This window comes from Papio anubis, chromosome 20 (genome assembly GCF_008728515.1).
Source record: "Papio anubis isolate 15944 chromosome 20, Panubis1.0, whole genome shotgun sequence".
In the NCBI taxonomy this organism is placed as follows: domain Eukaryota; kingdom Metazoa; phylum Chordata; class Mammalia; order Primates; family Cercopithecidae; genus Papio; species Papio anubis.
Window position 1 is genome coordinate 14304249 of NC_044995.1, and position 27489 is coordinate 14331737.

General features: G+C 54.6%; 1 protein-coding gene and 1 long non-coding RNA gene across 6 annotated transcripts in view; one reads left to right on the top strand and one right to left on the bottom strand.

The window, feature by feature from the left end:
• The first annotated feature begins 94 nt into the window (after window positions 1-94).
• Window positions 95-26946, top strand: LIPE (lipase E, hormone sensitive type). Of its 5 annotated transcripts, none has more exons than XM_003915627.5 (10): window positions 95-1230; window positions 17659-18194; window positions 20185-20275; window positions 20386-20531; window positions 20716-20901; window positions 21039-21333; window positions 22119-22346; window positions 22942-23118; window positions 25407-25831; window positions 26362-26946. In XM_003915627.5, exons 1-10 carry the CDS (start codon window positions 330-332, stop codon window positions 26587-26589), a joined length of 3213 nt encoding a protein of 1070 aa, XP_003915676.2. In that variant the 5' UTR covers window positions 95-329; the 3' UTR covers window positions 26590-26946. The 5 variants fall into 5 exon arrangements, with proteins under 5 accessions (XP_003915676.2, XP_017808403.2, XP_017808402.1 ...); XM_017952914.3 differs by lacking the exon at window positions 95-1230 and adding an exon at window positions 2324-4033 and having other exon boundaries at window positions 26362-26666; XM_017952913.3 differs by lacking the exon at window positions 95-1230 and adding an exon at window positions 4080-4453 and having other exon boundaries at window positions 26362-26666.
• Window positions 20064-27489, bottom strand: part of LOC103880109 — a 28857-nt gene continuing 21431 nt past the window's right edge. The window contains exon 3 of the long non-coding RNA XR_640993.3: window positions 20064-20249. This is a non-coding gene — a long non-coding RNA (uncharacterized LOC103880109). The remainder of the gene's footprint in view (window positions 20250-27489) is intronic.

A 27489-nucleotide genomic window follows, 5' to 3' on the forward strand; every position in this document is an offset into this window, starting at 1 on the left:
GATGCTTGCCTTATGAGAAGAAACATTTTAACTGAGTGGTGGGTGGGGTGGGGCCCTGGGGCCCTATTTATGACACAAGAGAGCAAGCCCCTCCCTTCTTGTAAGAGAGTGCTGGGCACATAGCCTCCTCCTATTCCTAATCCTCCCACCAAAGAAAGAGGCACAGAGTTCACTACTTAGTGGGGGCCAGCTGTGATCGGCCCACTGCCAGCTGCCTTAAAAAGGAAGACCAATGATGCCAGGATGGAGTGAAACCCAAGGGAACGTGCCATCATGAGGAATCAATGAGATATCTGTGAAGAGAGAAGGCTGGGTGGGAGCCCAGGAGGATGAAACCTGGAAGATCAATATCTCCCGTGAGGGAAGTAACAATGGAGCCAGGTTCTAAGTCAGCATCTAGGCCAGACTGGCAACCTGAGCCACACCAGAGGCCTATAACCACGCCAGAGCCAGAAAAGACACCCATAGCCCAGCCAGAATCGAAGACCCAACAGGAGCCTGATTCAAGGCAAAGACCCCTCACCCAGCAGGAGACCCATGCACAACATGATGCTGAATCCCAGAAGGATCCTAGAGCCCAACAAAAATCTGCTTCACAAGAGGAATTTCTTGCCCCACAGAAGCCTGCACCACAGCAATCACCTCACGTCAAAAGGGTGCCCCTCACTCAACAGGAACCTGCCTCCCAGCAGGGACCTGGGCTAGGAAAAGAATCTACAACTCAACAGGAGCCGGCATTGAGAGAAAGACATGTAGCCCAGCCAGGGTCTGGGCCAGGAGAGCCACCTCCAGTTCAACAAGAAGCGGAATCAACACCTGAGACCCAGGCTAAACCTGGAGCCAAAAGGGAGCCATCAGACCCGACTGAATCTACATCCCAAGAGACACCTGAACAGTCAGACCAGCAAACAACTCCAGTCCAGGGAGCCAAATCCAAGCAGGGATCTTTGATAGAGCTGGGATTTCTAACAAAACTGCAGGAACTATCCATACAGCGATCAGCCCTAGAGTGGAAGGCACTTTCTGAGTGGGTCACAGATTCTGAGTCAGAATCAGAGGTGGGATCATCTTCAGACACAGAGTCTCTAGCCACGATAGGTGGAATGGTGGCCCAGGGAGTGAAGCTACCCTTCAAAAGAAAATCTGGTTATAAAGTGATGTCAGGATATGGTGGGACGTCGCCACATAAGAAAGCCAGTGCCCAGAATCACAGACACTACCAGGATACAGGTGAGTTTGAACCTGGAGGAATTGAAGCCTCTCAGGGACAGTCATTCATTTACTTAAGAAATACTAAAAACTTATGGTGTATCAGGTTAGCTCTGGTTATCCTTCAACAATCCTGAGATAAAGATCAACATTCCCATTATTAAACAAACAAAAAAAAAGCCGGGCACAGTGGCTCACGCCTGTAATCCCAGCACTTTGGGAGGCCAAGGCAGGTGGATTGCTTGAGGCCAAGAGTTCAAGATCATCCTAGCCAAGATGGTGAAACACCATCTCTACTAAAAATACAAAAATTAGCCAGGCATAGTGGCGGGTGCCTGTAATCCCAGCTACTCAGGAGGATGAGGCAGAGAATCGCTTGAACCCGGGAGGTGGAGGTTGCAATGAGCCGAGATCGCGCCACTGCACTGCAGTCTGGGCGACAGAGTAAGACTCCATCTCAAAAAAAGAAAAAACGAAGTCTCACTCTGTCGCCCAGGCTGGAGTGCAGTGGCATGATCATGGCTCACTGCAGCCTCAAACTCCTGGGCTCAAGCGATCCTCCTACCTCAGCCTCCCAAGTAGCTGGGACTACAGGTGCACTACCATACCCAGCTAATTTTTACATTTCTTTAGAGACGTGGGCTCGCTATGTTGCCCAGGCTGGTCTCGAACTCCTGGCCCCAAGCAAGCCTCCCACCTCGGCCTCCCAAAGTGCTGAGATTACAGGCATGAGCCACCGAGCAACTGGCCAACATCCTCATTTTATAAATGAGGACACTGAGGCAGAAAAATAAAGAAGTAAGGGTTCTTGCACAGGGCCATGCAGTTAGGAAGTGGCAAAGTCAGGATTTGAAGCCGGGGTCTTTCTCCCCTGGACCAGGCTCCCTCCCTACAGAGGATCTGGGGAAAATCAAATCCCAGAGTGGGAAGGCACTCTGGGCTAGGGACCAGGAGACCAGGAAAGTGGCCCTCTTGCCAGTATTCATTCATCCATCCACAGAAACTGACCAAGCACCAGCTCTGGGGCAGACACAGGCATAAGTCCCAGCAATACAATGCCAGATGGGACCTTACCCTTCTGGAGTTTCCATGCAGGCTAGGCAGAACATCGGGGCATCAACAGTCTCTCAGTTTACCAGGTCTGTCCTCTGCTGCCAGGAAGACACCTGCTTCCTGCCAGGTTGCCTCCATAGGGGACTCAGTCCAGCCAGGCGGAATGGCCTTGCGGGTTGTGTTCTCAGCAAGGAGGAGCTGGGAGGAGGTGCGGGAGCCGCCAAGGTCTCAGGCAAGGTCAGGGGCTGACGGCAGGAAAGTTGGGGGAGCAGCATCAGAGGATAACGGGCCCAAGGCTCTGGGCTCGCTGCAGGCGCGCTCTCGCCTTCTCTGCCTCTTCCCGGGGCCCAGTGCTGCCCCCTGCCTGCTTCATAGGAGCCCCAGGAAGCTCGGATCTTCCTTCTCTAGGCTCAAAACCCCTGCTATGGAGAAGGGAGGAATGCAAGTTTTATCTCTGGAACTGGAGGTTACTTGTTGAAGTCCCCTGTCGTGGGGGGAAAAAAGCAACGCAGCCCTAATCCTGAAGTTGAGGGCATCTGTGAGGCCCTGGTCCAGAGGGCAGGCAATGGCGGCCCCACCGCCCAGAAGCCAGTCCGTCCTGTCTCTCCCAGAGCTGATAAGAGGATAACGCGTTTCTCAGAGCCAGGGCTGGTGGGTATGCTTTGAGAGGGAAGGAGGAGGGGCAGCAGGCAAAGACAGGGATCGAGGTCTGCTCTCCCCAGTGCTGAGGATGGAAAGCTGTTTCTCCAGGCCTCCAGAACACAGTCTCAAGGGATGCCCGCCCCACACCGCCACGGCGGGTGAGGCCGCCTCTGAGGCGGTCCAGAAGCAGTTAGCTGTGTGCGTGTGCGCAAGCCTCGAGCCTCCTATGTTTCCCGCCTTTTCTCAGGCATGCGTCGTTCCCTCTACCTCCGCTCTTGGGCCGGCCCGCGGCGTGAAGCTAGTGCGCAGGCGCCGAGCGTCCTCGCCACCACCACCCACCACCCCCATTCTCGGAAGCAGGGATTCGGGGGCGGAGACAGAGGGAGAAAGATCCCCCAGGAAAAGCGCAATAGGAGAACTAGGGGCCAGGAGAGGGAAGGCGGGGCTCCCTCCTCCAACGGCTCTCAGGCACAGCCACGCCTCCAGCGCTGGCGCCCCGCCTCGTCTTTGACTTGGCAGAGGACCTGGCCCGCCCCCACCCCAGGCAGAGGCCCAGAGGCGCCCCACTTTTACCCCTTCAAAAGGCGGGCCGGGCCACGTTCTAGGGGATCCCTCCCTGGGAAGGTGAGTGGGATGGCGAGACTGAGCCAGCACATGGGAGGCTTCCCAGCACGTGGGAAGATTGGGACTTCCCTGCTGGGGTGCTCCCCGCGGGGCTCCGCACTAGTCCTGCCAGAAGGACGCTTTTCGCCGCCCCCAGGGCTGCCTTTTTGTTGGCCGCGAGCCCTTTAATGCGCGATAGGGGGCGGAGCCAGATCTTAAATTCTGGCGGTTGGGGGCGGAGCACGGCAGCGGAGGGAGACCAGGATTGGCTAGGGAGCGGGACCCAGAGAATAACAAGCTCGGGATTGGGTAATAGGGGGGCCCGACGGTAGTGTGTAGCGAGGATTGGCCCCCTGGGCAGGGCCTCGCGGCTGGAATTGGCCCCCGCGCGAGGACCGCGGGGAATTGATGGAGTCGGCCGGGGGAATGGAACCCGCCGAGGCCGCTATGGCCCCGGCCTCGAAGAATGCCAAAGAGGTCTCGAGGAGCCGCGGTCGCCGGCGGTGGCGAAAAGGCAAGGCCAAAGGTGAGCGCGCGGAGACCTGGAGCAGCCCGGAAAGAACCTCGTACATCCTGCGGGGGAGTGGGGACAGCGTGGACTGGCCCACTGCCACGAGGAGTGGGGGGGTCTGCGCCCATTGCCGCTTGCGGGGAAAACGGGATGATCCACTGTGAGAAGGGGGTGATGTGAGAGCCGAGAGGCCCACCCTGGCACAGGGACTAGCTGACGCCCGGATCGGCTTGGGAGCAGAGTCCGGAATGCGAGCCTCGTGGACCCAGGTTCCCGCTCGGATTCCGTATTCGCCGTGTGACCAAGGGCAACGGCTGCCCTCAGTGTTTTTCCACCTGGGGAATGGTTCAAGCGCCGATGTTCAGGGCTCCAGCGCTCTTGAGAGGATAAGGGGGAAGGAAGTTAGCAGGTGTTACTCAAAGAGGAAGTCTAGGGGTGAGTCAAGGAGAGGTAGGAAGAAGGGGTACCCATAGTGGAGAGTGCAGCGGGGCCAGTAAAGCTCATCGCAGTCCCGGCCTCCCACTCGGCAAGTCAGTGCATCCATCCATCCATTCATTGTCAGCCCACGTGCTTCAGCCAGCTCCACTGTGGCCTAGCCCTGGCCCCTACCCTTTCCAGGACAAATGGCCCTGGCTTGGCTTCAGACCTGCAGACCTGCACACCTGCCTCAGGAAAAGGGAAGGCCTGATTTCTCTAGGGTGTCACATTATTTTCAGGTCTCAAAAGGCAGAACAAAGGCTGACAGACCAACAGAAATGCTACAAGCCTCAGGCAGGGGCAGGTCCTCAGTTACAAGCAGTTATCAATCAGCATGGGGACCTGTGGGAAGTTCCCATGCAGGAAGGAAACTAACACCACCCCTCAGCCCCCGGGACCCCAAACTCATTGCTTCCCCTGCCATAGAACACATCATTAGCCCAGAATAGACCTGGAGTTGGCTCCAGACACACGCAGGCTCAGACAGGCTCAGAGGGCAGACAGACTGAAGCCCAAGGGCACTCGCTGTCACAGCAAGACACTGAGCCTCACACCAGCATAGCATACCCAGAGGCAGTACAGACTGTAGTTAAGAAACGTGGGCGTTGGAGATCTGGTTCCTCAGGCTGGGAGCTGTGATGTGCTGGGCAGGAGACTCCCTCTTTCCCTGCCTCAGCTTTCTGAGCTCTAAAATGGGTATGATGATAGGAGTACCTCCTTTTGTGAGGTTAGAGTGAGTGTAGAGCATTTGGCACAGGCACACAGCAAACCCTCAGGAGAACTGAAGGTTATTGTTACTGTTAGTCCTCACTAGACAGTGAACATCCTAAAAGCAGGACTGTATCTGCCTTGTTTACCCTGTACTTCCAGAGCTTGGTATGCCAGGCAAATAGGCACTCAAATATTTATTGGATTAATAAGTGAAGGAATGTGTGAACTGTAACAGAGATCATAATACTCATGCTTCCCTTGGGGTTGTCATGAGGAGTCAGAATCCAGTTGGGCAGGGCTCCCTGCAAAATGAGCCATTCACAAAGGCTCATTCCTGCAAACTCCAAGATTTGCCTGTCATTATTTCCTAAGGCCCCGCCCTCGTGCCAGGCTTTAGATAAATTAATCAGACCTCACTCCTGCCTCAAGGGCATCTGGGCTGGCTGGAGCAATCCTCGTCATCAGTTTCATCTTGCCAGTAACTGGATGAGGCTAGTGTCCTTATGATCACCCCATTTCCCAGATGACGACAATGGGGCTCTGAGGGACCAAGGCCGCCTAGGCTTCCTTACTTGGCCAGTGAGGGCAAAGAGATGGCTGCCCCAGCCTCCTCCAGGCAGGGAGTTTGTGGGCCCACAACTGCTGTGGGCCTAAATTTGATTCTGGGCCCAAGAGGTTCCAGTCACACAAATTCGTTCAGCAGACATTCATTGAACACTGAGCTGTGCTAGGCCTGGGCTCTCGGTAGCAAGAAGAACAGCTTCACAGTTGAGCTGGGGACACAGATGTTACTCAGATAAGACTATGATTGTAAACTGTCATAAATACAACAGAGAAAAATACCCTGGGAAGATAGAATTGGGAGGCTTCCCAAGGAGGCAATATTGGACCCAAGGATGGACAGGCGTTGTGTGCAGGGGGCAGGCAGGGCAACAGAGTGGACAGGATGGAGAAAGACCTGAGGCTTGAGGAAGCATTGAGTTACAGTGCAGAGGGAGCTCAGCCAGGGCCAGGAGGAAGAGGAAGAGGAAACAGCTCAGGCAGGTTAAGAGAGGAGGATGGTAGCTGGGTACAGTGGCTCACACCTGTAATCCTGGCACTTTCGGAGGTCAAGGTGGGAGGACCCCTTGAGTCCAGCAGTTTGAGGCCAGCATGGGCAACATAGCAAGACCCCATCTCTTTTTTTTGAGACGGAGTCTCGCTCTGTCGCCCAGGGTGCAGTGGCGCAATCTCGGCTCACTGCAAGCTCCGCCTCCCGGATTCCCGCCATTCTCCTGCTTCAGCCTCCCGAGTGCTGGGACTACAGGTGCCCGCCACCTCGCCCGGCTAGTTTTTTCTATTTTTTAGTAGAGACGGGGTTTCACCGTGTTAGCCAGGATGGTCTCAATCCCCTGACTTCGAGATCCGCCCGTCTCGGCCTCCCAAAGTGCTGGGATTACAGGCTTGAGCCACCGCGCCCGGCCTGCAAGACCCCATCTCTACCAAAAATACAAACATTAGCCAGGCATTGTCGGGTGTACCTGTAGTCCCAGCTACTTGGGAGGCTGAGATGGGAGGATCAATTGAGCCCAGGAGGTTGAGGCTGCAGTGAGCTGTGATGGCACCACTGTACTCCAGCCTGGGCAACAATGAGACTTTGTCTCAAAAAGAGAGAGAGAGAGGAGGATGGTACCTGGCTTGGGAGGCCATGTCCAGGATTGGGGGCTTTATCCTGAAAGCAAAGAAGAGGGTGTTGAAGGGTTGGAAGTGTGTGAACAGATTTATGTTTTAGAAGGATCCTGTGGCTGCTATGCAGACAACAAAGAGAACAAAATCAGAAATATATAAAGAGCTGTCACAGTCACCCAGATAATGATGCTACAGCCTGCACCAGGGAGGAGGCAGTGGAGGTGGGGAGAAGGGCCAGGTTCCAGAGGCCTTTGGTAGGCAGAGTGGGCAGGACTAGGGGATGGATTACATGGGAGTTGGAGTGTGGGGAGGTGGCCAGGATGACATCCTGGGTTCCAGCTTAAGCAAATGGGGAGAGGTTTGTTCTCAACACACACGCAGAGACCAAGACATGCACAAGCATGTATATCCGTTTATACATAAACAAATACACCCACACAAGCTCACAGGCCAAGAGAAACAGAGACACAGATACATTCACAGGCTAAGAAACACACATAGGCCATGACACTTGCATACAAACATTCACACCTTCAAACGTACCAGTGCCGACGGACACAGGCCAGGACACGCTAGCCATGACACATACCTGCAGAGGTGCATATGTACACGTGAACCCCAGACACCCTCACACCTGACCAGAAAGCATATACTTTGAAGCACAGACAGAGGGAGCAGCACAAGGAAACAGCAGAGATCAGCAGCGCTGCCCTGGAGCTGCCCCCTGCTGGCCGGGTGATCCCAGGTGGTCATGTCACCTTTCTGTACCTCAATTTTGTCATCTGCCAAAAGGGATGATAATGGTCCCTCCCTCATGGGTTGTGGGGCAGGTGACATGAGTCACTTCGCATATAACACATAAAGAAATCTCATCACCTCCTTTGAGAATAAAAAAAAAAAAAAAAAAAACCACAAGAAAAGAAATCCCAGCACTTTGGGAGACTGAGGTAGGAGGATTGCTTGAGTGCAGGAGTTCGAGACCAGTCGAGGCAACATAGCTAGATTTGATCCCTATTTCTAAATTCACACACACACACACACACACAGAAAGAGACCAGGCACCAGGCACGCAGAGACTGTTGGTGCAATGTTTGCTCTTTTATTCAGCCACTCATTGTCCCCGCCTGCATCTGATTCCAGGCTTCCCAACTTCAGAAGCCTTTGCTTCCTCCCAGGCCCCAGACCTGGCCCTTCCTCCATCCCCCATCCACCCCCACCCCACTTCCTTCCCCACCGCCCTCCTTATTCCTGCTCAGTCCCCAGGAGTCGGATTCAGCTGTCCAGAAGCTCTTTAGGGCAAAGAAAGGTCCAGTGCCCAGTCAGTGGGACACCCCCCAAAGCCAAATCCCCTCTGCCCTACCTCTGCCCTAGTCTGCACCCACGGCCCCAGTGGGCCTGCCCCTGCCCCAGTGCCCTCTGCCAGGGATTCCTGGCGAGTTTCTGGCAGCCTCAACATCCCTTCCTGCCAGCTCCACCCAGCCCAGCCCTCAGGGAGCAGCCTGGAACAGGACAAAGGGCAGAGCTCTGGAGTCCCTAGTGCCTGGGTGCAGCCCCTTCCCCACTCCTTTGTGTAGTCACTTGTTTTGTCGGAAATGTCACCTCTCCTCATCTTTTTATCTTTTTTTTTTTTTTTTTGAGACAGAGTTTCACTCTTGTTGCTCAGGCTGGAGTGCAATGGTGCGATCTCTTCTCACCGCAACCTCCGTCTCCTGGGTTCAAGCAATTCTTCTGCCTTAGCCTCCTGAGTAGCTAGGACTACAGGCATGCGCCACCACACCCAGCTAATTTTGTATTTTTAGTAGAGACGGGGTTTCTCCATGTTGGCCAGGCTGGTCTCGAACTCCCGACCTCTGGTGATCCACCCGCCTCAGCCTCCCAAAGTGCTGGGATTACAGGCATGAGCCACCGCGCCCAGCCCCCACTCCTTACCTTAAAAGATCCCTACCAGCATGGATGCTACCACTTTACCAAGGGATGGCAGTGCACCAGGCACTGCCTAAGGGCTAAATAAAACAGGCAAAAGTCCCTGCCCTCAGGGAACTTACAATCTAGTGGGGGAGACAGAGAGCAAACAATATAAATTCAGGCATGTCTCAGAGATATTTGGGGTTTGGTTCCAGACCACTTGATAAAGCGAGTCACACAAATTTGTTGGTTGCCCAGTGCATAGAAAAGTTATGTTTATACTATACTATACTCTATTCAGTGTACAATAACATATGTTTAAAAATACCATGTACATATTTTGTTTGTTTGTTTTTTCTGTAGAGACGGAATCTCACTATGTTGCCCAGGCTGGTCTCGAACTCCTAGCCTCAAGTGAGCCTCCTGCCTTGACCTCCCAAAGTGCCGGGATTACAAGCATGAGCTACCACGGCTGGCCCCATACTATGCTAATGATCATCTGAGCCTTCAGCAAATCCTCATCTTTTTGCTGGTGGAGGGTCTTGCCCCAGTGGTAGTGGCTGCTGACTCACGAGGGTGGTGGTTGTGGAAAGTGGCTGTGGCAGTTTCTTAAAATAAGGTAACAATGAAGTTTTCTGCTTCAATTAACTCTTTCACAAAACAGTTCTCTGTAGCATGTGATGCTGTTTGATACCATTTTGGCCACAGTAGAACTTTCAAAATTGGGGTCAGGCCAGGCACAGTGGCTCACGCCTATTATCCCAGCACTTTGGGAGGCCGAAGTGGGCAAATCACCCAAGGTCAGGAGTTTGAGACCAGCCTGGCCAACATGGTAAAACCCCGTCTCTACTAAAAATTCTAAAATTAGCTGGGCATGGTGGCAGGTGCCTGTAGTCCCAGCTACTTGGGAGGCTGAGGCAGGAGAATCACTCGAACCTGGAAGGCGGAGGTTGCAGTGAGCCGAGATCGCACCATTGCACCCCAGCCTGGGCAACAAGAGTGAAACTTGTCTCAAAAAAAAAAAAAAAAAATGGGGTCAGTCCTGTCAAAGCCTGCTGGTGCTTTGTCAACCAAGTCTATGTCATAGTCTTAAATCCTTTGTTGCCATTATTCCTGGCTATCAAATGTATTTCTTTTTTTAATTTTTTTTTTTTTTTGTAGATGGGGAGGGTCTCACTATGTTACCCAGGTTAATCTCAAACTGGTCTCAAGCTATCTTCCTGCCTTGGCCTCCCAAAGTGCTGCAAGTACAAGTATGAGCTACCGCACCCAGCCTACAAAATGTATTTCTATTTTAAAATGTATTTCTAGTTTTTATTATTTAATAAGACTTAGAGCTAGGCATGGTGGCACATGCCTATAATCCCAGCTATTCAAGAGGCTGAGGCAGGAGGATCACTTGAGGTCCGGTGTTCAAGACCAGCCTAGGCAACACAGCCCTATCTCTTAAAAAATACAAAAAGTTAGCCAGGTGCAGTGGCTCTCACCTGTAATCCCAGCTACTAAAGAGGCCAAGGCAGGAGGATCTCTTGAGGCCTGGAGTTCAAAACCAGCTATCTAGGCAATGTCGCAAGACTCTGTCTCTAAAAACCTGGAAAAAAAAAAAAAAAAAGAACCAGGCATGGTGGTGCCCATCTGTAGTCCCTGCTACTCAGGAGGCTGCAGTGGGAGGATCACCTGAGCCCAGAAGTTCAAGGCTGCAGTGAGCTATGATCACACCACTGCACTCCAACCCGGGCGACACGGCAGAAATCCAACTCTAAAACTGAAAATTAAAAAAATAATGATAAATAATAAGACTTAAAAGTTGAAAATATTCCTTGGCCGGTGGGCTGCAGAACAGATGATATTGTTAGCAGGCAGGAAAACAATATTAATCCACTCGTATGGCTCCACCAGGGCTCTCTGGTGACCACGTGCATTGTCATTGAGAAATATTTTGTTTTTTTCTGTGCAGTCCGTCTCAACAGTGGGCTTGAAATATTCAGTAAACCATGCTATAAATAGACATGCTGTCATCTAGGCTTTGTTCCATTTAAGAGCACAGGAAGAGTACATTTGGCGTAATCCTGAAGGCCCTAGGATTTCTGGAATGATAAATGAGCACCGACTTCAACTGAGTCACCAGCTGCATTAGCCCCTAATAAGGGGGTCAGCCTGGCCTTGAAGCTTTGGAGCCAGGCACTGACCTCCCCTCCAGCTATGAAAGTCCTAGATGGCATCTTCTTCCAATACATGGTGGTTTCATCTACACTGAAAATATGTTGCTTAAGGCATCCATCTTCCTCAATGATCTTGGCTAGATCTGGATAACTTGCTGCAGCTCCTCCAGCAGCGCTTGCCATATCACCTTGCAATTTCCTCCCGCCCCGGCCTTTTTTTTTTTTGAGATGAAGTTTCTCTCTTGTTGCTCAGGCTGGAGTGCAGTGGCACCATCTTGGCTTACTGCAAGCTCCACCTCCCAGGTTCAAGTGATTCTCCTGCCTCAGCCTCCCAAGTAGCTGGGATTACAGGCATGTACCACCACCATGCCCAGCTAATTTTTTGTATTTTAAGTAGACATGGGGTTTCTCCATGTTGGTCAGGCTGGTCTCAAACTCCTGACCTCAGGTGATCTGCCTGCCTCAGCCTCCCAAAGTGCTGGGATTACAGGCGTGAGCCACGGTGCCCGGCTGTCACCCTGCGCTTTTATGTTACAGAGATGCCTTCTTTCCTTAAACCTCATGAATCCACCTCTGCTAGCTTCCAACCTTTTTTCTGCAGTTTCCTCACCTCTCTCACCCTTCATAGAATTGAAGAAGGATAGGGCTTTGCTCGGGATTAGGCTTTGGCTTAAGGAAATGTGGCTAGTTTGACCTTCTATCCAGACCATTCAAACTTTCTCCATATCCACAATAAGGCTGGTTCACTTTCTGTTTTTTTTTTTTTTTTTTGGTTTTGTTTTTTTTTTTTTTTTTTTTTTTTGCAGACAGAGTCTCACTCTGTCGCCCAGGCTGGAGTGCAGTGGCGTGATCTCAGCTCACTGCAAGCTCCACCTCCCAGGTTCACGCCATTCTCCTGCCTCAGCCTCCCTAGTAGCTGGGACTACAGGTGCCCACCACCACACCTGGCTAATTTTTTTCTATTCTTAGTAGAGACGGGGTTTCACCATGTTAGCCAGAATGGTCTCAATCTCCTGACCTCGTGATCCGCCCACCTTGGCCTCCCAAAGTGCTAGGATTACAGGCGTAAGCCACCACGCCTGGCCAAGGCTGGTTCACTTTCTTATCATTCACATGTTCACTGGAGTAGCACTTTTAATTACTTTCATGAATTTTTCCTTTGCATTCACAACTTGGCTAACTGGCAGAAGAGGCCTCGTTTTTAGCCTGTTTCAGCATTGGACATGTCTTCCTTACTAAGCTTAATCACTTCTAGCTTTTGATTTAAAGTGAGAGACACGAGACTTTTCTTTCACTTGAACGCTTCGAGGTCATTGTAGGGTTATTAATTGGCCAGATTTCTATTTTATTTTATTTTATATTTTATTTTTCATTTCATTTCATTTATTTGAGACAGTCTCGCTCTATTGCCCAGGCTGGAGTACAAAGGTGTGATCTTGGCTCACTACAACCTCTGCCTCCCGGGTTCAAGCGATTCTCCTGCCACAGCCTCCCAAGTAGCTGGGATTATAGGCACCCACCACCACACCTGGCTAATTTTTTATTTTTAGTAGAGATGGGGTTTCACCATGTTGGCCAGGCTGGTCTCAAACTCCTGACCTCAAGTGATCCACCCGCCTCAGCCTCCCAAAGTGCTGGGATTACAGGCATGAGCCACCACACCCGGCCTCAATAGTGTATGTCTCAGGGAATATGGAGGCTCAAGGAGAAGAGAGATGGGGGAAATGGCTGGTCAGTGGAGCAGTCAGAACACACACAACATTAATCGGTAAAGTTTGCCCTCTTACGTGAACATGGTTGGTGGTGCCCCCAATTACAATAGTAACACCAAAGATCATTGATCACAGATCATCATAACAGATATAATAATAATGAAAAAGTGTGAAACTCTGTGAAAATTACCAAAATGTGACACAGAGACACGAAGTGAGCTCCTGCTGTCAGAAAAATGGTGCCAACAGACTTGTTTGAAACAGGGTTGCCACAAACCTTCAATTTGTAAACAATGCAATACGTGCGAGGCACAGTAAAGCAAGGTATTCCTGTAGTAAATTGTATAGTATGCTAGACAGTGACAAGTGCCGCAGAGAAAAATCACCCAATACACCATTTCAGGAAGGCCAAGTGAGCCCACAAAGCAAACCGCATGCAGAACACACGGGCCATGGCCCCACTTATAAACCCTGTCTCCCATCCTGAGCCAGCAGAACGACCAAGTGCAGTTTCCAGATGAGGAAAACAGACTTATCCAGGGTTGCCAGCAAGGGCTTGGGCCATCATCCCATTTTCTCTTTCTTTCTTTCCTTCTTTCCTTCTTTCTTTCCTTCGTCCTTTCCTTTTTTTTTTTTTTTTTTTTTTTTTTTGACACGGAGTCTTGCTCTGTTGCCCAGGCTGGAGTGCAGTGGCATGATCTCCGCTCACTGCAAACTCCACCTCCCGGGTTCATGCCATTCTCCTGCCTCAGCCTCCTGAGTAGCTGGGACTACAGGTGCCCACGACCGCGCCCGGCTACTTTTTTGTATTTTTAGTAGAGACGGGGTTTCACTGTGTTAGCCAGGATGGTCTCGATCTCCTGACCTCATGATCCACCCGCCTCGGCCTCCCAAAGTGCTGGGATTACAGGCGTGAGCCACCGCACCCGGCCTCCTTTCTTCCTTTCTTTTCTGACAGAGTCTCGCTGTATCGCCAGACTGGAGTGCAGTGGCATGATCTCGGCTCACTGCAACCTCCACGTCCTGAGTTCAAGCCATTCTCCTGCCTCAGCCTCTCAATAACTGGGACTACAGGCATGCGCCACCATACCACTAATTTTTGTATTTTTAGTAGAGACGGGGTTTCATCATGTTGGTCAGGATGGTCTCAATTTCCTGACCTTGTGATCCACCCACCTTGGCCTTCCAAAGTGCTGGGATTATAGGCATGAGCCACCGTGCCTAGCCCACATCGTCCCATTTTCACAGCTGCAAGCCTAACACTGACTCCTGAGGCCTCTGTCTATCCATCTATCCGCCAGCCCTGGGAAGGGGCAGTCCTCTCCCGAGCTAACTAGCCCTTCTGCCCTCACTCTGCCTCTTCATGCCTTCCTTCCTGCTTCAGATATCCACTGAGCATCTGCTATGTGCCAGATCCCATGGTGGGCCCCAGGGCCACCTGGGGTATGACAGTCCGGGACAGAAGATTCACCTCCAGCCAAGCAAATGACCCTGAGGCCTCAGGGCCCCTCAGTCACACAGGCCCCTTCCAAGGCCCAATCTTTTTTTTTTTTTTCTTTTTTTAAGACAGAGTCTCACTTTGTCACCCAGGCTGGAGTGCAGTGGCACGATCTTGGCTCACTACAAGCTCTGCCTCCCGGGTTCACGCCATTCTCCTGCCTCAACCTCCTGAGTAGCTGGGACTACAGGCGCCCGCCACCACGCCTGGCTAATTTTTTGTATTTCTAGTAGAGACGGGGTTTCACTGTGTTAGCCAGGATGGTCTCGATCTCCTGACCTCATGATCCACCCGCCTCAGCCTCCCAAAGTGCTGGGATTACAGGCGTGAGCTACCACGCCCGGCCCAAGGCCCTAATCTTGTACTTTTAATTCTGTATTTCTTCTTCCCAAAGGGCCACGCCCCTGTACCTTATAAGTTTCATGGCTCCATAAAACCTAGTCCTGTCCTGGGGGAGATGAACAAACGTAGACAAATTATAAAGTGTCAAATGGCAGGATGGAACAGAACTAAGTATCATGGCAGAAAATAATGGGGGCATGCATATCTTAGATGGGGAGGAGCAACTGGGGAGTATCTGTTTGAGGTGACAAGCTGAGGCCAGACAAGGAGTGTGTGGAATGACACAGGTGAATGACATGGGTGAAGCATCTCTCTGAGCCTCTGTTTCCCTATGTGTGAGGTGGGGATGCCAATCACAGCAGGGTGGGCTGAGAGGGGTAAGTGACAGATCCAGGGTACCCGGTATGTTCAACCACCCAGTAGGACCAGCAGGCAGCTCAGGCCCCTAGCTGAGCCTGGCACTGCCCTTAATCGGCTTTTGTCCTTCCAGGAGGGACAGGCTGGGCTGGCTACCTCCTCTCTCCCCCCAACAGCTGGGGCTGGCTGTGCCAGGGCCAGACTAGGAGGCGGGAGCTGAGATCACTGGGCCTTTGGCTTCCTGAGTCCTCTCTGGGGAGAGAGAGGGCAGCCTGGCTGGGTGAGAGGGGACAGTTTGTTCAGGACTGGGGCTGGGACTCCTGGGTCCTAAAGGATGAAGGGGCTGGGGCCCTGGACTCCTGGGTCTGAGGGAGGAGGGGCTGTGGGTGTGGACTCCTGGGTTCTAAGGCAGAGGAGCCTGTAGCAGGACTACCAGTTGAGCTGAGTCTGCGAGCAGGTCGGGGGCAGGGCAGGGAGCTGGGCCCTCTACTCTGTTTACAGCACGTGGTCCTCACTGATCTTTCTGGGTGGGAGGTGGCTTGTGCGGCTACACCCTGGGCAGGCCAGCCCCGCCCCCGGGTTTATAGCCCCAGGCTGCTACTGGCACAAGCCACAGACCAGCAGTCTCAGCCCAGGGGAGCTCGGAAGATGCCTAGGAGGGGTGAGTGTGCAGCCAGCTGAGAGACAGGAATGGCGCTGCCAGGCCCCAGGACCTAGAAGGGAAAGGAAATACCTTCTTCTAGGGGAAGAGGCAAGCTGCTGGGCTTTGGGAGGGAAGTCCCTGGAGTAGATGGTAGCATTCCACCAACGGCAGCTTGTTCAGGACCTGAGTGACAAGGCATCCAAGAAACAGGACGGCCTGAATGCCTGGGAAAGGATCTCAGAGGGAAGATCATTGGGGACCGGGAAGTGTGGTGAATCAGACATAGTCCAGGGCAGATTTTGAGATGTGGTTTCCAGAGTCCTAGCGGGGAGCCCCACGTAAGTGTGGCTGTGGACTCAGAGAGCTGGGTTTACAAAAGCTCTGCCACTTGCAGTGCAGCTTTAACCTCCTCACTTAAAACCTGAGCCTCGGCAGGGTGCGGTGGCTCATGCCTGTAATCCCAGCACTTTAGGAGGCTGAGGCAGGCAGATCTGAGGTCAGGAGATCGAGACCATCCTGGCTAACATGGTGAAACCCCGCCTCTACTAAAAATACAAAAAATGAGCCAGGCATGGTGGCGGGCGCCTGTAGTCCCAGCTACTCAGGAGGTTGAGGCAGGAGAATGGCGTGAACCCGGGAGCGGGAGCTTGCAGTGAGCTGAGATCGCGCCACTGCTCTCCAGCCTGGGCAACAGAGCGAGACTCCATCTCAGAAAATAAAAACCTGAGCCTCAGTTTCCTCTCCTGTAAAATGGGGATGCTGGCAACAATAGAGATTTGAACCTAGGTGACATGGGTCCCAGAGGGTTAGCGCGCTAAAGCAGCAAACACACAGAAAGCTCTCAGCCCGGGACCTGCACGGATATGCTCAAGGTCGATAACAGCGATGAGTATCGCTGTTCCAGGCAGGGCAGCAGAGCTGGCCATGCAACCCAGGACCCGTGGACAAGCCTGAAGGCCAGGGGACCCCACTGGGGGAGAAGCAAGACTGAGTTTTTGGGATCTCTCAGAGAAACAGGGAGGGAACTGGGATTTGGAGGGGCTTCCACAGCCAGACTTGAAGAACGAGGAATGACTCATCAGTGAAGTCTAGAATTGTGAACTCCTGAGTTCAGGGAGAACTGCACTTGGGGACCAGGGTCCGGAGAGATGGGAATGGGAGGACTCGGGCTGAACTCTCCCAAATGTTGTTGGAGGGGCAGGGCCTGTGGGTAGCACTTGGGGCCTAAGAAGGAAAGATGGGATGGAGGACCTGGACTCCAGGGTCCTGAGAGTGGGGACCAACTGGAGGTCTAGACTTCTTGGAATCTAGGAGAAGGAGTCTTGGGCCCCAGGAGAGTTCATGGAAACAGATGCCTGGACTCTTGGGTCCCTGGAAGGAAGAAAGGACTGGCAGCCTCCTGGATCATAGGAGGGATGAATGAGTTAGGGAAGCAGAGTCATGTGGGCTCAGGGAATGTCTGGATTCCTGGGTCCGAGGGATAGGAGGCCAGAGCAGCAAGTTTTTTTTTTTGTTTTTGTTTTTGTTTTTTTTTTTGAGACGGAGTCTCACGCTGTCGCCCAGGCTGGAGTGCAGTGGCGCGATCTCGGCTCACTGCAAGCTCCGCCTCCTGGGTTCACGCCATTCTCCTGCCTCAGCCTCCTGAGTAGCTGGGACTACAGGCGCCCGCCACCGCGCCCGGCTAATTTTTTGTATTTTTAGTAGAGACAGGGTTTCACTGTGGTCTCGATCTCTTGACCTTGTGATCCGCCCGCCTCGGCCTCCCAAAGTGCTGGGATTACAGGCGTGAGCCACCGCGCCCGGCGGCAGCAAGTTTTTGAGTCCCAAAGAGGTGACAGCAGGGGCTCCTGGATCCTGAAGAGGAAGGGTCTGGGGCTTGGACTCCTGAGTCTGAGGGAGGAGGAGATGAGGGCCCAAACTACTGGCTCCTGAGGAGGGACAAAGGCACTGGGAACTGGGGCCCCAAACTTCTGATTCCTAGAGACAAGAGGGTGACCTCTTGTGTCGAAAGGAGAAGGAATCTGGGGTCCTGGGCTCCTGGAACTGAAAGAAGACAGTGCTGGGGTCTGAAGGAGGAGCGGATAAGCTATGGCCCAGACTCCTGGGCTCCAGCTGAGCAAGGCTTGGTCCGGCCCCGCCTAACAGGCCTCCCCACCTACCCACAGCCTCGAAGCTCATCTACAACATGGACCTGCGCACAATGACACAGTCGCTGGTGACTCTGGCGGAGGACAACATAGCCTTCTTCTCGAGCCAGGGTCCTGGGGAAACGGCCCAGCGGCTGTCAGGCGTTTTTGCCGGTGTGCGGGAGCAGGCACTGGGGCTGGAGCCGGCCCTGGGCCGCCTGCTGGGTGTGGCACACCTCTTTGACCTGGACCCAGAGACACCTGCCAATGGGTACCGCAGCCTGGTGCACACAGCCCGCTGCTGCGTGGCACACCTCCTGCACAAATCCCGCTATGTGGCCTCCAACCGCCGCAGCATCTTCTTCCGCACCAACCACAACCTGGCCGAGCTGGAGGCTTACCTGGCTGCCCTCACCCAGCTCCGCGCTCTGGTCTACTATGCCCAGCGCCTGCTGGTTACCAATCAGCCGGGGGTGCTCTTCTTTGAGGGCGACGAGGGGCTCACCGCCGACTTCCTCCGGGAGTATGTTACGCTGCATAAGGGATGCTTCTATGGCCGCTGCCTGGGCTTCCAGGTGAGCCCCCTGCCCCGTGCCCCTCTGGGCCCACGATGAAGGCACCTGGTGGCCCCTGGCCTGGCCTATAATATGGTAAAGTAACCACAGTGGTCAGCATTATCGGACTCAGCAAACAGCAGGTACAGAAAGGGGAAGTTGGCTGGAGCTCAGACAGAGCTGCACCAGGGGTCTCAAACTCATGGGCCCTAGGTCATATCTGCTGGGTAGTAAGAAATCCAACTTGCAGAGCTTTTTCACCAGGATATCCACTACTCTCTGTTGTCCTACACACAGGAGATACATTCACTCTGTTACCTGTCTGGCCCCTGAAGTCACTTGAGGTTGAGACCCCTCAGGGAGGGATCTGGAGCCATGTGACCCTGTAGTCTTTCTGGCCCTCTCTGGGCCTCCCCTCACCTCAGCCTCCCCCTCCCACCCCACGTCTCCAGGCTTCCCTGCAGGCTAGCCTGTTCTCAGCAACCCAGCCCAGGTGTTCCTGGAAACCTCCCCTCACCAGGGCTGAACCCACGAGTATTGATCAGCCCAGCTGGGCCAGCCAGCTCCTCCCTGTGTCCCAGCTGTGACCCTAGAGTCATGAGAAAGAGATCCTGGGGCTGCCCGAACCAGCATCCCAGCCATAATAGCCAGGCATTCAGGTGCCCTCTGGCCTACTGGGCACCTGGCCAGGGGCAGGGCCCAGCTCTGCTTTGGTACAGGGCAGTCTCCCCTCTAAAATGTCAGCCTCTGGGAGGGCAGAGGCCTCCCCTGTCTTGGTCACTGGACCAGCCCGGTGTCTAGCACGCAGTAGGACCTTGGCCAGTGTAGAGTGAACACAAGAATGCACCAGTCCCTTGCCTTGGCCTCCTGTGGCTCCATTTCCTCTGATCCTGTGTCCCCATTGTCTTGTGTTTTTTTGGTTTTTTTTTTTTTTTTTGTATTTTGTTTAATAGGGATGGGGTTTCATCACGTTGGCCAGGCTGGTCTCAAACTCCTGACCTCAAGTGATCCGCCCGCCTAGGCCTCCCAAAGTGCTGGGTTTACAGGCATGAGCCACCGCACCCGGCCCCCACCATCTTTCCTTAACTGCCTATCTGCTCTGTCAGACGCTGTCTCCCCCTTCCCCTGTGGTGGCCGGCTGGCCCCATGTCTAGGCCTCAGTCACCCTCTCTGGCTGTCTTTCTGCCTCAGGTCCCTGTGCCTGGGGGGCTGTCTCTGGCCATCTCCCTGTTCCTGTCTTCCGGCTGCCCCCTCTCCCCATCCATCCTCTCTCTGACTTTCAGGAAGTCCCTGCACCATCCTGCTCCCCACCTCACAGCCTACCAGTGGCACCACCCTGCACTGAGAATGAAATCCAAATTCCTCTGCCCAGGACCTGCATGAGCCCCCTTTGCCTCTCCAGTGTTACTGCCTGCCCCTCTCCCCACTGCTCACTCTGCTCCAGCCACACTGGCCTCCTGGCTGTCGATACCCAGGTCAAGCACCAAGCATGAGCTCACCTTTTTTTTTTTTGCGACGGAGTCTCACTCTGTTGCCCAGGCTGGAGTGCAGTGGTGTGATCTCCACTCACTGCAACCTCTGCCTCCCTGGCTCAAGCGATTCTCCTGCCTCAGTCTCCTAGGAGCTCACCTTTAAGCCTTCACGCTCTCTGTGCCCTGTGCAGGGAACACCCTCCCCTCACTTCAGTCAGATCTCCTCCGAGACCCGCTAAGTAGCCTGACCCCTAGTCATCGCTTGTGTCCTCTTCACTTACTGCCTTTTTTTTTTCTCAAACCATTCGTCATTCCTTGTTGTGATACTGTGCATGGCTTTGCTTGTCTGCTGATCATTTGTTTTCCGTTTGAGAACATCAGGTCCTTGAACCAGGTGAGAGCTATACCCAGCACACAGTAGGAGCTCATGAAACATTTACTCAATGAACGTGTCTTCCCTGTACATCCCTGTGCCTCGCTCCTGCCCTGTCCCCATCCCTCTCCTGAGCAGTGGGTGACGCAGCCGCATCTCTCCACAGTTCACACCTGCCATCCGGCCATTCCTGCAGACCATCTCCATTGGGCTGGTGTCCTTCGGAGAGCACTACAAACGCAACGAGACAGGCCTCAGTGAGTCCCAGCCGGGTTCTACTCGCAGCCTACCCTCCTGGCCCTCCTCCCCACTCCTGTCCAAGTAGCCTGACCCACTGGGGCTCCCTGACACCCCTTCCAAACCCCAGGTGTGGCCGCCAGCTCCCTCTTCACCAGCGGCCGCTTTGCCATCGACCCCGAGCTGCGTGGGGCTGAGTTTGAGCGGATCACACAGAACCTGGACGTGCACTTCTGGAAAGCCTTCTGGAACATCACCGAGATGGAAGTGCTATCGGTGAGGGCCTGTTACCAATGGGGACACTGAGGCCCAGAGACCCATCTGAGGCCACAGTAGGTCTCTGTGGGGCTCCAGGCCCAGGGATGGCACACAAGGGGAAAGACTGGGGATCAGAGGGAGGGGTCAAGGGCACCCCTGCAGGCAGACCCTCCCCAGCACCCCTTCTGTCCCCTCCCTCCAGTCTCTGGCCAACATGACATCGGCCACCGTGAGAGTAAGCCGCCTGCTCAGCCTGCCACCCGAAGCCTTTGAGATGCCGCTGACTGCTGACCCCACACTCACGGTCACCATCTCACCCCCACTGGCCCACACAGGCCCCGGGCCCGTCCTAGTCAGGCTCATCTCCTACGACCTGCGTGAAGGACAGGTAGGGTTCCAGCCTCAGCCAGGGACAGGGACACAGCCAAGAAGCACGGGCAGCCCCCGCCTTGGCATCCCCATGGAGGGGTGCAGCCCTGGCCAGCTCTCCCCAACCTCACACACCGCCTCCCTCCTCACCCCCAGGACAGTGAGGAGCTCAGCAGCCTGGTAAAGTCCAACGGCCAACGGAGCCTGGAGCTGTGGCCGCGCCCCCAGCAGGCACCCCGCTCACAGTCCCTGATAGTGCACTTCCACGGCGGTGGCTTCGTGGCCCAGACCTCCAAATCCCATGAGCCCTACCTCAAGAGCTGGGCCCAGGAGCTGGGTGCCCCCATCATCTCCATCGACTATTCCCTGGCCCCCGAGGCCCCCTTCCCCCGTGCGTTGGAGGAGTGCTTCTTCGCCTACTGCTGGGCCATCAAGCACTGCGCCCTCCTTGGTGAGCCTCAGACTCCCACAGCCACCTGCATCTGCTCCTATCCTGCCCAGCCTGCTTCAAGCTCCTCCAGCCTCAGCCTCACACTTTCTACCTTCCTCACCCCCACACCTCCCAGCTCTTGCTCACCCAGGTCCTGCCCAATCTTCCACCTCAGCCACTTTATCCTCTGTCCCCGACTGTGGCACCCAGACTCTCCATCTCCTCCACCTCCACTTCCCACCCACCGTCCTGTCTCCTTGGGCCTCTGCCATCCCCCTCTGGTAGCTCCAGGCCCTGCTTTCCTGTCCTGCCGGCCTCCTGGCCCACAGTCCAGCTTCTCTGACCTCCCTCTTTGAAGATCAGCATCTTGGGAGGACACTGAGGCACAGAGCAGGGTGTGGCCATGCCCCAGAGCACAGAGCCTGCAGCCCAGGCCCTCTGTGCTGAGCCTGAACCCTGACCTTCCATTCCCATCCTCTGAGGCCCCCATCCTGCAACAGGCCTGAGCTCAGCTCCCCTTCCCCACCACCTGCCCTCGCTGCTCCCAATCTCCAGCCCCGACAGACTTTCCCAGCACTTCCCTGCGCCTCTCCAGGTCCTGAGTCATCCTGATCCTCTGTCTACCACATGAGCCCAAATCTGTGCCTCAGTCTGCCATTCTCTAAAACTGCAGTCTGCTAGGCCTGGGAGTGCCCCACACCCCACCTTGGAGAGCCCAGTTCTCCCAGCTTGAGTTCCTCCCTACCCTCCCTCCCCAGTCTCCTGCCCCTGCCAGGCTGTAACCAACCACCCCTCTCCCAAACCAGGCTCAACAGGGGAACGAATCTGCCTTGCGGGGGACAGTGCAGGCGGGAACCTCTGCTTCACCGTGGCTCTTCGGGCAGCAGCCTACGGGGTGCGGGTGCCAGATGGCATCATGGCAGCCTACCCGGCCACAATGCTGCAGCCTGCCGCCTCTCCCTCCCGCCTGCTGAGCCTCATGGACCCCCTGCTGCCCCTCAGCGTGCTCTCCAAGTGTGTCAGTGCCTATGCTGGTGAGGCCCACACCCTCAGCAGGGAAACAGGACTGCATGGATATCTGGGTCCTGCAGGGATGGGCTGGGGACCGGGACTCCTGTGACTGAGGAAGGAGAGGCCAGGCAGAGGAATCTAAGACTCCTTGTCCTTTTTTTTTTTTTTTTTTTGGTGTGTGTGTGTGTGTGTGAGAGAGAGAGAGAGAGAGAGAGAGGGAGAGACAAGGTCTCGTGTCGCTCAGGCTGAGTGCAATGGCTCAAACACACCTCACTGTAGCCTTGACCTCCCAGGCTGAAGCAATCATCCTGCCTCAGCTTCCCAAGTAGCTGGGGCTACAGGCGTGCACCACCACGCCCACACCCACGCCCAGCTAATTTGTTTTTTGCTATGTTGCCCAGGCTGGTCTTGAACTCCTGGGCTCAAGCCATCCTCTCGCCTTGGCCTCCCAAAGTACTAGGACTATAGGAGTGCGCTACTGCGCCCAGACTCCTTATCCCTTTTGAAGCAATTGGATATTCTCACGTCCCTGGGGCCACAGATGCCTGAAGTTCTGGGTGTTAAGACTGGGCCCAGAAAGAGAGGAAAACAACTCAGCTCCCCACATATACTCTGCAGGTGCAAAGACAGAAGACCACTCCAACTCAGACCAGAAAGCCCTAGGCATGATGGGGCTGGTGCGGCGGGACACAGCCCTGCTCCTTCGAGACTTCCGTCTGGGTGCCTCCTCATGGCTCAACTCCTTCCTGGAGTTAAGTGGGCGCAAGTCCCAAAAGATGTCAGAGCCCATAGCAGGTGAGTGATTCACTCCCATCACCTGCCCAGCCAGGGTGGGCAGAAGGGACAGCCTAGCACAGCGAAAGTCCCAGGGAAGATGCTGGGCATGGTGGTTCAGGCCTGCAATCCCAGCACTTTGGGAGGCTGAGGTGGGCAGATCACTTGAGGTCAGGAGTTCAAGACCAGCCTGGTCAACATGACAAAACCCTGTCTCTAGTAAAAATACAAAAAAATTAGCCGGGTGTGGTGGCACACGCCTGTAATCCCAGCACTTTGGGAGGCCAAGGTGGGCAGATCACTTGAGGTCAGGAGTTCAAGACCAGCCTGGCCAACATGGCAAAATCCCTTCTCTACAAAAAAATACAAAAATTAGCAGGGTGTGGTGGTGTACACCTGTAGTCCCAGCTAGCAGGGAGGCTGAAGCCTATGAGAATCGCTTGAACCTGGGTAGCAGAGATTTCAGTGAGCCAAGATTGAGCCTCTATACTCCAGCCTGGGCAACAGAGTGAGACCTTGTCCCAAAAAAAATTTTTTTTAAAAGAGTACCCTTACTGGGCTGTGGTGAGGTCTGCCTCCACCCATTTGGGTCAAGTGGCCAGCACAATACGTGGCACCCAGTAGGTGCTATTAGAAGATGCCAACACCCCTGGTGTGCCCATTCTGTTCCAGTGACCCTCTGGGCCACAGAGCACTTAAGTAGTTACTCTCACATTGTTTTGCACCTCGCCTTCGTGGATTTATAAAGACAAGTAAGGCTGGGTGTGGTGGCTCATGCCTGTAATCCCAACACTTTGGGAAGCCGAGGCTGGCGGATCACTTGAGGTCAGGAGTTCAAGACCAGCTTGGCCAACATAGTGAAACCCCATCTCTATTAAAAATACAAAAATTGGCCAGGCGCAATGGCTCATGCCTGTAATCCCAGCACTTTAGGAGGCTGAGGCGGGCGGATCACAAGGTCAGAAACTCAAGACCAGCCTGACCAACATGGTGAAACCCCGTCTCTACTAAAAATACAAAAATTAGCCAAGTGTGGTGGCAGGCGCCTGTAATCCCAGCTACTCAGGAGGCTGAGGCAGGAGAATCGCTTGAACCCAGAAGGCGAGGTTGCAGTGAGCCGAGATTACACCACTGCACTCGAGCCTGGGTGACAAAGTGAGACTCTGTCTCAAAAAAAATAAAAGTTAGCTGGGCATGGTGGCACACCTGTAATCCCAGCTACTCAGGAGGCTGTGACAGGAGAATTGCTTGAACCCAGGAGGCGGAGGTTGCAGTGAGCTGAGATCGCATCACTGCACTCCAGCCTGGGCAACAGAGCAAGACTCCATCTCAAAAAAAAAAAAAAGAAGTAAAAAACTGAAGCTGTAGGGTCTTGGCCCTCGTGGTAGGCAGTGTGGGTCTGATAAAATGAACAGATGTGAGGCCAAGCTGGGCACACCAGGTGGGCTGAAAGTATATCTTTAGCATCATTTGGGCACTTGCTTACCTAGTCATGTGAAGGGATAAAACTGAAGAACACAAAGGAAATTTGGGGAAGCAGATCCATGTTGGCTACAGGTGCCAGACCCCTAAGAATTGGATACACGCTGGAGACTTGTTAGCTCCCTGTGAACAGAGCCTCCCTTCAAGCCACTGGGCCTGCTCACTATTCAAGTCACTTTGATCCATTTACACCCTGTGGTAAGTGTAATCCCAGCACTTTGGGAGGCCTGGCCAACATGGCAAAACCCCGTCTCTGCTAAAAAAAAAAAAAACCACAAAAATTAGCTGGGCATGGTGGCACATGTCTATGGTCCCAGCTACTCGGGAAGCTGAGGCACGAGAATCACTTGAACCTGGGAGGTGGAGGATGCAGTGAGCCATGTTCTCGCCACTGCCCTCCAGCCTGGGTGACAGAGCGAGACTTTGTCTCAAAAAAAAAAAAAAAAAAAAAAACTGATATACTGTGATTCCCAGTGGGTAGCAGTACCTAATCCCACATCTTAACCCACTGAGTCCTGCCACCTATGAACCAAGGACTATTTTCATTTCCTTGATCTAGAAGAAAAAATAGGTTCCTAGAAGTAAACTGCACCTAACCTTCCCAGTCACACACACACACCCTTCACTAGGACACACAGCCCCACTGCCAAGACTCCCGCCCCCATGACCACCTGTGGCATCTGGAACTCCACCCATCCCCTAGGCAAAAGTCTGGGGAAACAGCCTTTCACAGCCCTCCACAGGTGACTGCCCTTCCCATTGCATTCCCTGCCAGCCACACACACCCAAACTAACGGAGCCAGGCCTATCTGCTCCCCCTCTCTCAGAGCCCATGCGCCGCAGTGTGTCTGAAGCAGCGCTGGCCCAGCCCCAGGGCCCACTGGGCACGGATTCCCTCAAGAACCTGACCCTGAGGGACTTGAGCCAGAGGGGAAACTCCGAGACGTTGTCGGACACCCCCGAGATGTCGCTGTCAGCTGAGACACTTAGCTCCTCCACACCCTCCGATGTCAACTTCTTATTACCGCCTGAGGATGCAGAGGAAGAGGCTGAGGCCAAAAATAAGCTGAGCCCCATAGACAGAGGCCTGGGCGTCAATGCCGCCTTCCCCGAGGGTTTCCACCCACGACGTTCCAGCCAGGGTGCCACACAGATGCCCCTCTACTCCTCGCCTATAGTCAAGAACCCCTTCATGTCGCCGCTGTTGGCACCCGACAGCATGCTCAAGAGCCTGCCACCTGTGCACATCGTGGTGAGTGCCAGAGGGGGCCGGCACAGGTGCATTTAGAGAGGAGCAGGGCACCCAGGGAGGAGCGGGACCGGGCACAGGTGCACCTGGGAAAGAGAGCTCTGGAGTGGGGAGAAAGGGACAGGCGTGTACCCAGGAGAGAACAATGCCCCGAACAAACGGGAGGAGGACAGGAGTCAGGGCTGCCTCCGCTTTATTTTGCAATTTTGAATACCAAGAGACAGGATCAGTGGGGCAGCCCCTTGGGCTTGGAGAATCAAGAGGGAAAAAAGGTGGGTTTGGCGGGGTGGGGAGGGAGAGGCTGGACAGAGGCCAGGGAGCGCAGTTCAAGTCATTCTCCCTTCCTTCCCACCACTCCCCCACTTCCCTCATTCTCTCCCTAACTCCTCACCCACCATGTCTCCTGCCTCCGTCCACCCCTGTCTGTATCCATATTTCCTGCTCCCTTTGTTCATCAAACCCCTCCTCGCTCTACCTGACCCCGGTCTGTCGGTCCCCCACCCTCTCTCCACGTCCGTCCTGCTGTCCCCTAGGCGTGCGCGCTGGACCCCATGCTGGACGACTCGGTCATGTTCGCGCGGCGACTGCGCAACCTGGGCCAGCCGGTGACGCTGCGCGTGGTGGAAGACCTGCCACACGGCTTCCTGACCCTGGCGGCGCTATGCCGCGAGACGCGCCAGGCCGCGGAGCTGTGCGTGGAGCGCATCCGCCTCATCCTCACTCCGCCTGCCGCGCCCACGCCTGCCCCACCTCTGGTCTGAGCCGCCCGCCGGATCCGGGCTGCGCGGGGAGACGGGGGCTGCGGGGGGCGACACTAAAAGCCTGCTGTTCCCATCTGCGCCGGCCTCCGTCATGAATGCGCTCCGGGCCGGGCGGGAGGGGGCGCGGGCTGTGCCTTACTTAAGTCGGGGGTGGCAAGGGGGCGGGGCGGGGGCCCGAAAGCAGAGACCCCCGCCACGGGGAGGGGGACGCGCACACACACCGGTCACCGAGACGGCTGGACCTGCACACCACCGCTACCTTCTGCTGCTGCTGTGACCGCCGCAGGGACGGGGACTGGCCCTCCCTTGCAGGTCGGTCTGTTTGTCTGTCTGTTGTAAATAAAAGTATTTAATTAGTTTGGCCTCTCTCAAATACGGTGGGGTATTTGCCCACCAGGGGGCAGCATCGGACTCAAGCGGCTGGGAACCAAGAAACCTAGAATGAGGAAGGAGTGTGGGGGCCTGGATTCTTGGGACCAGAAGGGAGTGGACTTCCTGGTAACCCAGACCCACCTCCCCTCGGACTTCATCCAGGTATACTGCCAGGAGATGCTGGGTCCTCAGCTCCCCCCCTTGAAGACCTTCGGTTAGCTGGACTCACTCTGGTCCCAGGGAGACCAGGCTCAGCATACATCGGGGGAAATAAAAGTTAAAAATAATGTCTTGGCCGGGCGCGGTGGCTCAAGCCTGTAATCCCAGCACTTTGGGAGGCCGAGACGGGCGGATCACGAGGTCACGCGATCGAGACCATCCTGGCTAACACGATGAAACCCCGTCTCTACTAAAAGATACAAAAAACTAGCCGGGCGTGGTGGCGGGCGCCTGTAGTCCCAGCTACTCCGGAGGCTGAGGCAGGAGAATGGCGTGAACCCGGGAGGCGGAGCTTGCAGTGAGCCGAGA

Bases quoted from the DNA above. Each gene is read 5' to 3' on its own strand.
- LIPE (XM_003915627.5), top strand. From the start codon at position 330: ATGAAACCTGGAAGATCAATATCTCCCGTGAGGGAAGTAACAATGGAG. The intron at 20,532-20,715 runs GTGAGGGCCTGT...CCCTCCCTCCAG, and splicing joins CCGAGATGGAAGTGCTATCG to TCTCTGGCCAACATGACATC. The intron at 25,832-26,361 runs GTGAGTGCCAGA...GCTGTCCCCTAG, and splicing joins TGCCACCTGTGCACATCGTG to GCGTGCGCGCTGGACCCCAT.